Source organism: Pollicipes pollicipes, unplaced genomic scaffold, assembly GCF_011947565.3.
Source record: "Pollicipes pollicipes isolate AB1234 unplaced genomic scaffold, Ppol_2.1 Scaffold_4002;HRSCAF=4701_pilon_pilon_pilon, whole genome shotgun sequence".
In the NCBI taxonomy this organism is placed as follows: domain Eukaryota; kingdom Metazoa; phylum Arthropoda; class Thecostraca; order Pollicipedomorpha; family Pollicipedidae; genus Pollicipes; species Pollicipes pollicipes.
In genome coordinates, this window is record NW_023596420.1 from 35,844,784 (window position 1) to 35,858,954 (window position 14,171).

The 14,171-nt window shown below is 53.7% G+C and overlaps 1 protein-coding gene across 1 annotated transcript; it reads left to right on the forward strand.

Moving 5' to 3' along the window:
• The first annotated feature begins 1,617 nt into the window (after window positions 1-1,617).
• Window positions 1,618-9,406, forward strand: LOC119094063 (retinol dehydrogenase 12). The gene is made up of 8 exons (XM_037217130.1): window positions 1,618-1,723; window positions 3,762-3,877; window positions 4,242-4,360; window positions 6,083-6,238; window positions 6,694-6,798; window positions 8,115-8,214; window positions 8,782-8,877; window positions 9,304-9,406. Exons 2-8 carry the CDS (start codon window positions 3,810-3,812, stop codon window positions 9,404-9,406), a joined length of 747 nt encoding a protein of 248 aa, XP_037073025.1. The 5' UTR covers window positions 1,618-1,723; window positions 3,762-3,809.
• The last annotated feature ends 4,765 nt before the right edge of the window (window positions 9,407-14,171 follow it).

Consider the following 14,171-nt stretch of genomic DNA (forward strand, 5'->3'; position numbering starts at 1 on the left):
TGGTACTGGGGAACAAAATGTTACCTGCAATAAGTTACATGCAATAAATTCTTCATAAACTGATGCCTCACCAACATACAATGGTAAAACATGGAACGATGCACACCAAACAGCACAGGGATACGTGGAGACTGTAAAATGTGAAGGTGACTTCTATTTAGGCAAAGTTCTGGATAAAGAAGAAAATGATTAGAGGAATCAAAATCTTTGTGGATCTTAAGATATAATCTTTGATCATATAGCAGTGATCCTGATCTTTGCATTTGCCTTGAATATGAGTGAGTCCAAAATTTGCTATAACAGACCACTTTTTTAGTTCCTGAGGGCTTCTTACCAATACCATAGGCATAACAGTAATAATGTTAGGGTATATTGATGTTTTGACAGGGCCAAAGGAGATAGGAGCACAACCACTCACAATAACTGCTTGGCTGGCTAATTGCACATGCCAATGTGCACATCATCCTTGTAAAGCTTGTAGTTTGCTACCTTTAATATTTTTGGCTTCTGGAACTATAACTTCTACTGCATCAAAATCAATAATATGGTGCAGCTTTGTGGCAAATGCAGCTGTCATTTTCTATGCAGCATTGATTACCTGTGACATTCCAGATATGTTTACATATTCTTCCCATCTGTGTAACAAGTTTTGGTGCAGCAATCCCCACTTTAAGAAAAATGAAAGCAAATTTTGGAATTCATAGTCATGGGAATCCTGTAATAGCACTGTCAAGCAAAAGGATACCCAAATCAGCCAAGAATCAAGTCCTGTAGCTTTCTCTACTCTATTCATGCAAAAATACTTGCCAAATTCAACACAATTCAACCCGAGCCAGCACAGACACGGGGATTTACATGGTTCAGAGCATTAATGTTACTTGGACATTGAGCACCGCAGCCAGATCTTACCCTGCCCACTGTGATATTCCCAGATATTTTCATGCAGATACGATAAAATATGTAATACTGTGTCACCTAAGAATCCAAGTTGAGCATGAAATCATTGTAAGATATTCAGTCCGTTCAACAGCTTTCCCTCCTAACATGGCATCAAAGCGGATTGAACCAAAAAGGACTGGCTCAGTCCCAGGAATATCTTACGTGAGGTCACGCCCCGTTTCCACTCACTATGCTGCTATGTATGCATAAGGCGATCGTCGCACGTGTTCATGGGCTCCCTACATATCATTAATTTGGTTAGATACCTATTGTTTTAGCCGGTTCCCCACCGACTCCATCAACACTCTCCTCCCCATTGCCACGATGTAAACAAACAGTAAATAAACAGTCCGGATTTATAGTGATGGAAAAAATGTTGGTGCTTTTCATAATGGTACCCTTTTCATGTTTTCATAACCCATTTTTCTCCAAATGATGATTCTTTATGACTTAAGAGTGCCAATAAATGCAATACTGATATGATAGATGAAATGCTATACTGGCTTTAGGCTAATAATCAATTCAAAAAGCATATTTTAAGGGTAAAAACCTAAACACCAATTGGGTATTTCGCCAACTATCACAGAGCCTGCCCATTTCTAAAAATATAATGCATACAATGACGCACTTCTGACGAAGTACCACTGCCAGTGATCAATGCTATTTGATCCATTGATTCTGTTGTGAATTTGGTATAAAATGACGTCTTAAGATGGATCGTGTGGGCTGTGGGGGATTGGATGATAAGTGTTCAGGAACTTAAGTTGTTAAGTGCATTTTCGAGGTACATTATGCATATAGATAAGACTGCTAATAGCTCCGTTCCACGTAGAACAGCCAGGAAAGTGGAGGCAGACGTATCGGTAATTCTGCCACAAGCCTCTGTCAGAACGAATAGCAACAGAGCGGTAATTGTGTGCTTATAGTTGTTTTGATATTTGATAATATTAGTAGAGTGATATTTGCTCACTGATGTTTTTTCCAATATCTGTTTCAATGAGGGCATGCAGCCAAAACATTATATCTTCATTCTGGTTATTCTATGAGGGAAAGGGCTATTAGTACTGTCTTATCCATGCTTAACAACTTTGCCTATACAACCTACCTACACCTTGCGTGCTGGTGACAACACCCATTTACATGTGTTATGCTCATTTTCATAAGATTATTGCTGTCTCTGATGCTATTTCTTGCATTTTATGTGCCTTGTTATATCCATTGGTAGGTTTCATGTGCAATTTACACTATACATGGGGGAAGATGGTTTTGCTGTCACAGCATAATTAAACCATAACAAAGGAAGGGGCTTTGGTGTACACATTAGTACATATGTCTGAGCATTTTCACAGATCATGCCATTTTTAGGAATATGTCTCAAAATCCCAGATACAAGTGCTGTTAGGTTCCTTTTATGGGAATCAATATACTTGTGCTTGTTTAGCACTGCTAACTGGCCAGGGGCCAAACCAATATTGCTTTTTTAGATGTCATACTCACCACAGGTTTGTGGGGAGGGGGCACCTGACCTTACAAGAGAAAGGAAAACAGCAAGATGTGGATTTATGGTTCATAAGACCTTATTCTTCTAGACCTACTTTTTCACATTTGTGCCACAAATGACCCTGGACAGGAAGAAAAAAACAGTGTGATGCATTCTCATTAGGCTACCCCCCCCACCCCCCCCCCCCCACCCCCCCCCCCCCTAAAAATAATCCTAGCTGTTCATCTATCTCATAGGGATAAGGCTAAAGCTTGCAGCTAGTGTTAAACACAATGGGTGCAGGGCACACCATCCAAAGTGTTTGATTTGTACCTGCATGACATTTGCACATATAAGGTGCAGGTTTCTTGGTCCCAAGATATTATGATATTCTCAAATATATGCTGGAAAGACTGTGATCATATTTTTTCTTGTTATGGCAAGAATCAGCAATTAGTTGTGATAGCTGTACTGGTCAAGCTTGCAGTGCATGAAGAAAGTTCTAGACCTTTGAATGGGTACCACACTATGTTCCACCTCACTTCCTTGGCAGAGGGTGGGTCTTATATGTGCATAGTCTATGTATATATTGTGTTCTCTGCCTTTGTTGCAGGCATTTAAAGTATTGCCTGGCCTGGCTGAAACTTGCTGCAAGAGGGAAGGGATTGGGATGCAGTATATACTTGGCATCCATAAATAGTATGAAAATATGATCCAATACATAATATTCACCATGTTCATGACTAGTATGCACACAAACAGAAAACAGTACCAAGGCATGCAGAGATGAGTGCTTGTGTAAACTAAAAGAAATACAGCAATGTTAGAACTATTAATCTGGTAGGCATTGGGTCCTTGCTTCATGAAATTGTTGCAGTAGGCAAAGGAAACCTTGTGAAGAACTTTTGGAATAAAATAAGTCCTTCACCAGGGTTGCTGTTTGTTGCTATGGCTGCATGCAATCATAAAAATGATCCAGCATTTTGTTTTGAGCCTCTCCTTTTATTTCTTGTTTTCACAATGCAGTATGTCCAATATGTCATCTTGATGCTTTCTGCCAAGGTGCTAAGTATGTGCCATCTATTGAACATAGTTGCAGTACAGACATATAGCAGAGTCATTCCATCCCCATTAAGACCAGGCCAGTGGCCACTGTAACTGACAGTTGTGTGCTCACATGGGTTCTGCTGCTCATTATGACGGATGTTAACACTGGCTCTCAGAATCATGTTAATATTGAGTTATGTATATCCTTGAAATGGTTATATAATTATATCTGTGGCATTTTATCTTTTGTTCTGGTCATGTAAAATGATTCATGTTATTGGTACTTGTGTTTCAGAGGACAAGCCTGTGCCCACACTTTTTTGGGAAATATAATGGTTGTCTAATGGATTATCTGCCATTGTTGGGTGGATTGATAGGAGCAGTCGCAGTGGGAGTGTACATTTACAGAAGGTAGGTTTGTCATAAATGGGTGAAAATTTTTACCACCCCCCTGCTTTTTGAAGCCTTGATGACAGTACAGCACACAGTGCTGTTATAAAACAAAGAAGGCCTTTCAAGCATTCTATATTTCATTAAAAATGTACATTCTAGGTCATTTCTGAGCTACCATGTAGCACAATGCTCCAAAGTGCAGCATCATTTAACCAAAGGGCCTTCAGCAAATGACCTAAGTATCTATGATCAGCTGATGGCAGCGTAGTTCTTCGGCCGCGTCCTCTTTCCTCCCCGAGCCGGCCGCGTAGCGTGGCGCAGCTGGCGGCGGCGGCGGCGGCGGCGGCGGCTGACGGCGCCACGCCCGTGTCTGTGCCTGTAGAGCCAGAGTAGCCGGCGAGACGTGCGACTGCACCGACCGCGTAGATGGCAAAGTAGTCCTAGTGTCCGGCGCCAACTGCGGCATCGGACGGCAGGTGGCGCGCGAGCTGGCGCTTAGAGGTAATCTGCCTGCTGACGCCTGCAGGCGTAGCCGCAGAGGCTCGGGTGGGGCCTCCACTCTGCATGAGCTGTAGCAGCACTGCAAGGACTCAGTTCCCGTAGCTTGGGCAAATACGCTTCGGTCGCGTTTTCATTTTCGGGACCGAGGCATTTCCGTCTCCATTTTCCGACTTAAGCCGCTGGTTTTTCCGCTGTGCCGTGCTGTATGCTGTTTGCTGTGCGCCGTGCGTTTGGCACGTCCGTTTGCTTCGTCCTCATCCTACCAACATCTTACACGTGGCTGTGCTCATGTCCGCGTCTCTATTCCGATGCGAGTCCTTTACGTGTTCACGCTCGAGCGCACAGCCTAATATTGCCGTAATTCGACATAAGGTCTTCGTGTTCACTGAGTTCGACCCGAGTTCTACACGCATCCATGCTCCGACATCAGACACTGTCCAGTCCGTGCTCCGTCCTAGATGCTCGCCGTTAAGGCCTTGCCCCGGCCTAAGCATTCACGTCTTCCTGTTCCGACACATGTGGTCACATCTCTGTGTTCCAGGATGACCTTCTGTTATATCAATACGCCAATGTGAGGTCGTCACGCCTCCGTGCTCCCATACGTGCCCTGCATGATACGTGGGGGATGCCTAACTTGCATGGACTTAATGTCAGGCGACATAACATTTCCAACTCTGTCAAGATAACGTGCTATCATGGAAAAGGATCTCCGTAGTTATGACCTTTATTAGCCGCTTGCCAAATGATTAAGCCAGCTGAGTATTGTACAGGCTGTATGGTCATAACACCCACAAAATCATGACATTTTATTCGTGCATGGGCATTAAACGTGCATCATACTACAATCACCTGAATTCGGACGAGCAAAACTGAAAGCAAGCATGCATCTCATCCGACCCAATACATGTCGGCGTTTTCCTTTTCTGTCATGGGTGTCTAAAATGTCAAGGATGTGATGGATGTGTGTGCACTGACAGTCAATATAAAATATTCGGGGTTTTACTTGGTCCATGTTTCCGAGAACAGCTTGTAGCTGAGGTGTCGTTACGCCAAAGTTAGTATCACATATGCACAATATGTGGCCGCACCTCCGAGCACTCGATTGCTTCCTTCGCCCCGCGACACCACGTGCAACCAAATGTTATAACAAGCCAGCGGGCTGCTTCACGATCCGAGCGTTGATCGGACGGCGGGGACGGGTATGTACCCGAGGCCGCATGTCCCCCGCAGCCGGCGGGAACCCGTCTGGCCACCAGGAGAACGAATGGTGACCCTGGCTGTCTGTATGGTGAGGTGTGCGTGTGTTGTGTATATCCCGCGTGAGTCGGGGGGCCGGCGTCCTCGTGTCACACGTATGATCGCTGCGGACAGTCCGTACACCGTCGGCGCCCGGTCAGACGCCTTCTAACCCGGCCAGACGGACGGTGCCTTCTAACCCTGTCGGACGGACGGCGCCCTCTAACCCGGTTAGAGGGACGGCGCCTTCTAACCCGGTCAGAGGGACGGCGCCTTCTAACCCGGTCAGACGGACGGCGCCTTCTAACCCGGTCAGACGGACGGCGCCTTCTAACCCGGTCAGAGGGACGGCGCCTTCTAATCCGGTCAGAGGGACGGCGCCTTCTAACCCGGTCAAACGGACGGCGCCTTCCAACCCGGTCAGACGGACGGCGCCTTCGAACCCGGTCAGGCGGACGACGTCTTCTAACCCGGTCTGCCGGCCAGGCGCCCGGGTGTACCTGGCCTGTCGGTCCCGGACGGCGGCGCGTCAGGCGGCTGACAGCATCATCAACGAGACGAGCAACACGTCCGTGCGGCCGTTGCAGCTGGACCTCAACAGCCTGGCCTCTGTCAGGCGGTTGGTGCACGAGTTCAGACAAGGTGCGCCCCCCCCCCCCCCCCGGCCTTCTCGTGTCTGCCAGGGGTCGTCGCGACCTCCGCTGACTGCGACCATCACTCGAGTTTAACCGTGATTCATACAGCGCGCCTGTGCCCAACGCTAAACGGTTGGATAGATGGACTTTGCTACTGGATAGTATATGCAAATATGCTAAGGGCAGGTGGGAAGCGTCCAATGTTTGTGCAGCATGCATAACCCTCGGCCGTCATATCATCAGAATCATCAAAAGTGCCATCATATGAAAATGTGATGGCGGCGCTGATCGTATGGCCGGCGGCGCTGATCCTGGCAGTCGCCAGTTGACTGCGACGAACTTTCCACGTGGCGGTGGAATGGGTGGCAGTAACTACATCTCTTTCGTACGATGTAAATGCGGTCGGATGTGATGGGTCCCCGATCCGGCCGCGTGGCTAAGCGATATGCTCCTGACTTCCAGTCGAGTCGCAGCTCGACATCTTGATCAACAACGCCGGCTGCTTCTATTGCCCGCCGTCACTGACCGAGGACGGATTCACCGTCACCTTCCAGACCAACTACCTCGGTAGGCGCGGTGCTTCAAACAGTCAGTGGTACAGCTGCTCTGCCTCCTGCTGAGCCCGCCACTCTCATGCGAGTCTCTCGTCAAGCTTTTGTGTGATTATTGGTTGCTGGCTTCACTTTCGTGCTCACTCTCGGACGGCCGCGTGGACTGCCCTCTGTGACCTTCAGGACCCCTCGCTCACCGGGCCGTGACGTCACTCAAGGTCACCTGTCCGGCCGGAATTCAACATAGGTATTGGGCGCGTCGACTTCGCCGGGCGCGGTCTTCTCCGAGCAGGTCTAGCACCGGCGGTCGACTCTGCGGCGTCACTCCGCCGCGTACGCTGAGTTATGGGTCCTGGGCTGTCCTCGGCGGCCTCCCACCGTCCAGACCGCAGCCCGGCCGCCGTGTGCGGGAGGGCACCCCCAGCCCCGCCGTCCAGTCCGCTCCCTCCAGCCGACTCCCGCTCGCCCGGCAGGCCACTTCCTGCTGACGCGGCTGCTGGCGCCGCAGCTGCTGGCTTCGGGCGCCGGCCGCATCGTATTCGTCTCGAGCCAGGCGCACCTGGCGCCGGAGAAGCTGGGCTTCGACTGCGCCGGCCGCGCGCCCGACGGCAGCGCCACCCGGCCGCCGGCCGTGCCCGAGCCCCGCCAGGCGGCGCTGCGCTACCACGTGGCCGCCTACGGCCAGGCCAAGCTAGCGCTGGCCGTGCTGGCCGCGGAGCTGGCTCGGCGCTTGCGCGGTGCGTTGTCGGCAGGGCCCGGCAGGCCGCCGGGGCGTCAGCTCCACCCCCCAGCGGAGCTGGAGCTGACGCCCCTGACGGGGGGTGCGCGCCGTGGCGGCCGGATCGGGTGTCGCTCTGGTGTCGCTCGAGACGGTGCAGCTTCAGCAGGTTGTGTGTGGACCAGTGTCGGGGAATTAACCTGCTGGGTTTTTCCATGCGGAAAATAACCCCCGCAGCCTTTGCTGTAAGGTGTTCCACTGTTTTTGCTGTCTGCAGCATAATGCTATGATGAGAATACCGGTGTGATATCCGATAATGGGTGGCTTTGGCCTCTGTGCAGAATTTGAAATATGTGAAGTGAAGATGGATAGCTTAAAGACACATCCCCATGCTCCATTCATGCTTGTCACAGTTCTCTGCTGTGGAAAAACCACTCCCCAGTCTAGGATCGCGGACCCAAAATCAAGCACTCGTGTGAACTGCTCCCAGTTGGCTGCTGGGCGCTGCGCACTGCTAAGTCGCCGGTGGTGACTGGTGATAGCGCTGTGTCGGGCTGCGCGGTCAGCGCTGTGCGGGCTAGCGCTGTGCTAAAGCGCCGTGTCTGTGCCGGTAGGCAAGGACATTTGCGTCAACAGCGTCGACCCGGGGAACGTCAACACCGACATCTACCGCCACTACCGGGAACTAAACACCTTCCACGTCCGTCTGCTGCGGTAAGCCATGGCGGGGACGGCATCACTGCACGCCCATCCGTCCCGCACTGGACTGAGCCGGACGAGCGAGGCTCAGTGGCGCGGCAAAGAGGAAGCTGTGGGGTTTATCACCCCGTCTAAAGCTGGCGGCAGCCGCCTGGAACCGAAGGCCGAGTACCTTTTGGCAGAACAAAACGCCGGGGTGCTGGTAGTGTAGTGGTTAACGCTTATGCGTTAACCACTGCGTGTCTGGGAAACCAGAGGTACGGGGTTCGATTCCCCGCAGTGCCCGACATTCCTGCGAGGGTGGGGGGCAGGCGACGCCATATAGCCTTAGCAGCTAAGTGCGTCGCAAAAGCCCCAATGGCGGCATAAAACGCCGACAGAGCTTGCAAAACAATTGAATAACGGACTCTTAAGGCATCGGAACAGGATTCCGAGATCAGGAGATCCTTTGAGTTCATCCCACGGCGACGAAGAGCAGTCACCTTGACTGAAAGGGCCCCCATGAGCCATTTCGATCCCCGCTGGACACGCCCCTGCTCTGGCGGGACTGGAGCCTGACGCGCCGGCGCGCCGCTGCTGCAGGCGTCTGCTGATGCGCACCCCCTGGGAGGGTGCTCAGACGGTGATCCACTGCGCCGTCAGCTCCAAGATCGACGGCGTCACCGGGCAGTACTTCCGGTAAGGTCGCCTGGCTTCGGGTGACGTCATGGTTGGTGGAGGTGACGGACAAAGCCTGTGGTGCGAGTACATGTCATTGGAATTCCGTACGTTTTCGTTTTTTGTGTTACTTTTGAGAGTTGATCGTATCGCTTTGGTGCGTCGTATTGCATTTATTATGTTGGTTCGCCCCTGCTAACGAGCCCTGTGCAATTCCGTGACTTTCGAAATAATTTGCCGTGGCGTTTCAATTGCTTCGACTGTCAGTGGTGGGCGTCTTAATCATGGAACGCGCTGCCAATACGGATCATGGTGAACCATCGGCGTCGACAATTGCACCATCGTATTGCATTACTGTCGCATTAATGGGACGTCACTTCGCGTTGTCTCGCGCGTAAGTGGTGGCAGTCACCGGTAGCGTGGCGCCGGCCGTCCGTCCGCCGTCAGGGACTGCACGATCGCCGACGCCAACCCTCTGGTGCGGGACCGCGCGCTGGCGCAGGAGCTGTGGCGCACCAGCGAGCGCTGGACCGGCCTGAGCCCGCTCTGACGCGCGCCATGCGGCCGCCGACGCTGTGGCGCGCCGCCGACGGCGCCATTGAGCGCGAGGTGACGGCGGCGCCCGCGGCAGCGGCGGCGGCGGCGGCGGTGGCCGGCGGCGACGCGCCGGCTACCGAGCTGTGCCAGCCGGGCGCCGACTGCAGGCTCCGGCTGGAGCTGGAGCAGCCGCCGGCGGCGCTGGTGTTGCACGACCCGGCCGTCAGCGAGTGGGTGTCGCGGCAGCGCGCCACGCTCGGCAGTGCGGACACCGAGCTGGACCGGCTGCTGGAGCGGTGCGTGCTGACGCTGCGGCCGGGTGACGCGTGCCGTGCGCGGCTCCGGCTCCGCACGGACCGGCTGCCCGGCGCCTGGGACTGCACCGAGCTGCAGCTGGTCGCGCACGTCGCGGTGCTCTCGGCCAGCGGCGGCTGCGCGGACGTGGCGCTCAGCGACCGCCAGCGGCTGGAGCTGGCCGAGCGCGATCGCCTCCGCGGCAACGAGCTGTTCGCCGCCGGCCGCAGCGTGGACGCGTTCCACCGGTACCGACGCGCGCTGGCGCTGCTCGTCTACCTGCGGCCGGAGCGGCTGGAGGAGGCGGAGCGCGCCGCCGCCGCTGCCGGCCGCGTCGCCTGCCGCGCCAACCTGGCCGCCTGCCAGCTCGCGCGGCGGCGCCACGAGGCCGCCCGCGCGGCCGCGACGCGCGTGCTGGCTGAGCAGCCGGACCACGTGCGCTGCCTGTATCGGCGCGGCGCGGCCAACCTGGCGCTGCAGGAGCTGGAGCGAGCTGAGCGCGACCTGGGCCGCCTGCTGCAGCTGGAGCCGGGCAACGCCGCCGCCGGCCGTCAGATGGAGCTGCTGCGGCGGCGGCGGCGAGAGCTCGACCTGCGCACTGCTCAGTACATGACCAAGTACTTCCAGTCGTGAGTGACGCGGTTCGCCGCCCTCGGCCGGTGCCGGCGGGCGACTGGTGACCGATCGCGCGGCGTGCTCCTCGCGGCGCGCGGGACTCGCCACGCCGCCGTACATGGCAGACGGCGGCGGCAGGCCTGTGGTGGCGGCGAGGCTGTGCGCCACCTGCCGGCGGCGTGCGTTCGCGTGCTTCGCGCCTGGCCTCCGTCGTCGCCGGCCGCTACCCCCGCAGCATCGTCTCGTTCGGCGGACGTGCGTGGCGCCCTCTGTCGGCCGTGTTGCCTCCCTGCCCCAGCTGGCCCGAGACGGCGCGGATTCGGTGGGGGCACGTGGGCGGGCCGCCGCGTCTGCCTCATGGGCCGGCACCGGGGGGCGGGCCCTCCCGTTGCCGCGGGCTGGGTCTCACCGGGGCCGCCATGTACCGGCGGCGCCGCTTCCGTGATCTGGTCGTGCTGGTGGCGGGCCGAGGCGGCGCGCGGATGCACTCGGCCGCGCCGGCCGGCTTCTGAGATGGTTATTCAGCCGTCTGTGATTTGAATGAGCTGTTCTGTGTCATGCTTTACGCTTGGTAGTTGTGAGCGCATGCCACACAGGCTTAGCCAAAATGCAATGTCGAAATCGAGATTGTTTTTGGCACTGTCATTGTGGCCTCCAGGTGAAGTAGTTGAGAATCGCCGACTAACGCGGCGCAGAACTCACAACACAGGCGATCAACAGTGCGTGGTGAACCGACCCCACCTCTGTGCAAAGCTCAACACCTTCAGTCCTTCAGTTGGCGGCCAAAGCGTTGACGGCCGGCGGAGACACGAAGCGAGGCTAGCAGACAGGCGCTCCAGTAACATTCAGGCGTGTTTGAACGTCACGCGATGATGCACTTTGTGGTCTGGTCGATTCTCCCGTAATTCTGCGCTAGATTTTGACACCAAAAAGCACCAGAGGCAATGAATCTCGTTGCAATGAGGATGGAGGGATGGCGAGCGAGCGGGAAGTCAACGTTGCGAACTTGAAGCCCTGTAGACATCAGTTTGGCTGGTAATGGAGAATTCCATTGCAGGCTTTCCAGAGGGCGGTAATCGATACATGTCACTGGAAGCCTAGCTCAGGTGTGATATCCGATGCGTTTGCGCAGGTAGGCTCAGTGTCGTTTGTCAAGGTGATGCGCTACGGCACGCCTGGGTTTGGCCCAGTTCCGGTTGCTGCCAGCCAGCGCAATAATAACTCGACGAGGTATGACGCATTTTTCAATAATGTGACGCAGGCAGTTTCGTGATGTATAGCCTGGGGCTTTGAACGCGTGTCCAAGGCTCTGAAAACAACTTGCGCCAAAGACCTTGAAACATCTCACATATTTGAACAGGTTACTTAATAAAAAATCGTATCGTATTTTCACTAAAAGCATCTATTCGTTCTCAGAACTCCGTATCGCTTATATGTGTACAGAATTTTCTTGCTCACAAATATATCCTCCACAATAATAATATATCCACAAATAAAAAAATATATATCCACAAATAAGTCCTCTACATCTACGTGCTCTAAATATGAAGGCATGTGCCCGCGGCGGAGAGCCCGTGGAGAGGCGTGTTTATATTATTGGAGGCGTCCCTGCGCACGCCTTGAATTAACATGTACCAATGTATATTGATCTTTTAATACATCCTTTTCACCTCAATTTTGTCGTTACGGTATTTTTGTAGACAACACCCCGTTTATCCGGGATAGATCACGAGCAAGGACAGCTGTAGTTGTAAGGCCAGCTCTTCCTCGAGTACACCCGTGCGTCAGATCGATGAAGAATGTCTGATCTGGATATTTCTGCCGCGACCTGCGCGACCTAAGAGAGATTGCCGATAATTGCGTTCGTGGTGGCGCTGTTGGGACTGTCGACGCGGGTTTCGCGACGCCCTGCTTCCTATCTGGATAATTACGAAGCTGACGGCAGAAGCCCGATGGGAAATAATATCAGCGCGGAGGCCGCGAGATTACGTAACAACGTTATGGTAGCCGTCCGCCGCATTCCCCCCGCAGCATTGGCATCTGCCTTCATATCGGGACCTCCACACAACCACCCGAGGCGCAGCTGGCTGGAATGGCTTCAGATCATGTGGAGATCTATTCGCGGCCTGCGCAGATTTTGCGAATTCATCTGATGACGTGTCAATGTGCCGCCAGCGCTTACGTGTGCGGCGCGGCACATCATTTTGGATCGGTCGACATTGTGCTTACGAGTGAACCTTTGAACGGCCAGAGATGCAAGCGAAGATTTTCTGCTTCAAGAGAACGTGATTCGTACGATCGTAAAAGCGGTAAAAGATTCAGATTAAGGTTCAGGTCGATACTTGCCCGGAAGCGGATACTTGACTGACCTGAAAATCACCGATGTAACGTGGCCTTATGATCAAAATGAGCGGAAAAACTTACGCCAGCCTTAGGCTTTTACGGGATGTTACTCATGTTACGGATTAGCGGAGTTGCGAATACTCAGAACTAACGCCTTCAATTTTCGTAAAATTATGTTTATGATAGATATTGTCATATCATGTCATTGGGGCTTTACGACGCGTTCAGTTGCTGAGACTATATGGCGTCGCCTGCCTCACCCTGGCAGGAAAGGCGGGGAATTGAACCCCGTACCTCTGGTTTCCCAGACACGCCGCGGTTTACGCAGACGCATTAACCAATACACTACCGGCAACCTTTTTATGATAGATATGAATTCCCTCAAGTACAAAAGCCGAGACGGTCAAAACTATTGCGGGACCCATATCAGGCCGGACTCTGGAATTTCTATCTCAATATGCATCTGAATATGTAGCTGAACATGTCTCCAACCTGACCAACGTCCCGGAATGGACACACACATTTACATTGGTGTCGACTATCGATCCCACTTCAGCTGCCGTGTCTACGCAGGCAAACACGTCCTCTAACCCCCCCCCCCCCTCCCCCTCCTCTCATCCGGGGACACGACTGGCTCCACGGGCAGTGGCCTGTCAGTCCTGGGAATATGCTAACAACCTTCAAATCTCTCTTTGAACATGGCAGATGATCACTTGGTACACAGATCAAAGCAGTCATTATGGAAAGACGTAGTACTCTACACTTGGGCTTGCACGTAGTAAGGCAAGGATCAGTATCTGATGAAGGTGACGGGGCTACATCGGAAACAATGCGCTTTTTCTGGAACGGTTTCTCAAAGGCTGATTTGCGTGAAATGCCTTAGAACTTTCCAAGTTGTTTCGGAAAAGTTAGTTCAGTTATGTTAACCTTCACTGAGAGGGGAATATTTCCACTAGCGCGGTCGGCGATGGGTTATGGTAGACGCCTCTTGCCATTTAGTCCGAAATTAGGCCAGAGCCACGCGGAACGAGAGCCGTTGCATGGACTGGTGTCTAAGGAATCGAACGTCTGTTTGATCTGACGTCATCTGGGGTCTCTTTAGGGCAGCCGCTGCCGATAGTTGGTGGCGGTGTCGACCTCCCCGCAGGCGCCGCCTGGTTCTCGGGCGTCTGGAGGCTCTGGGGACTCTGGGGGCTCTGAGGGCTCTGGGGACTCTTGGGACTCAGGGAGTCTGGGCAGCCGAACCGATCTGATATCGGCACCGGCTCCCGCAGACGCCGCTCTGGTCCTTGTGCGTCTGGGGACTCTGGGACTCTGGGGGCTCTTCGGCTCTGGGGGCTCTGGGACTCTGGGAGTCTGGGCAGCCGATACTGACCTGATGCTGGCGTCGACCTCTTCGCATACGCCACCCTAGTCCTCGGTCCTCTGTTCCAAAGGCACTGGACCGATGCTCTGACCCTTTGGTCTTCCAGAACTTCCCTGGATTGCTCAGTGTTTCGGCTTCTGGGCGTACTTAACCTTCGAGG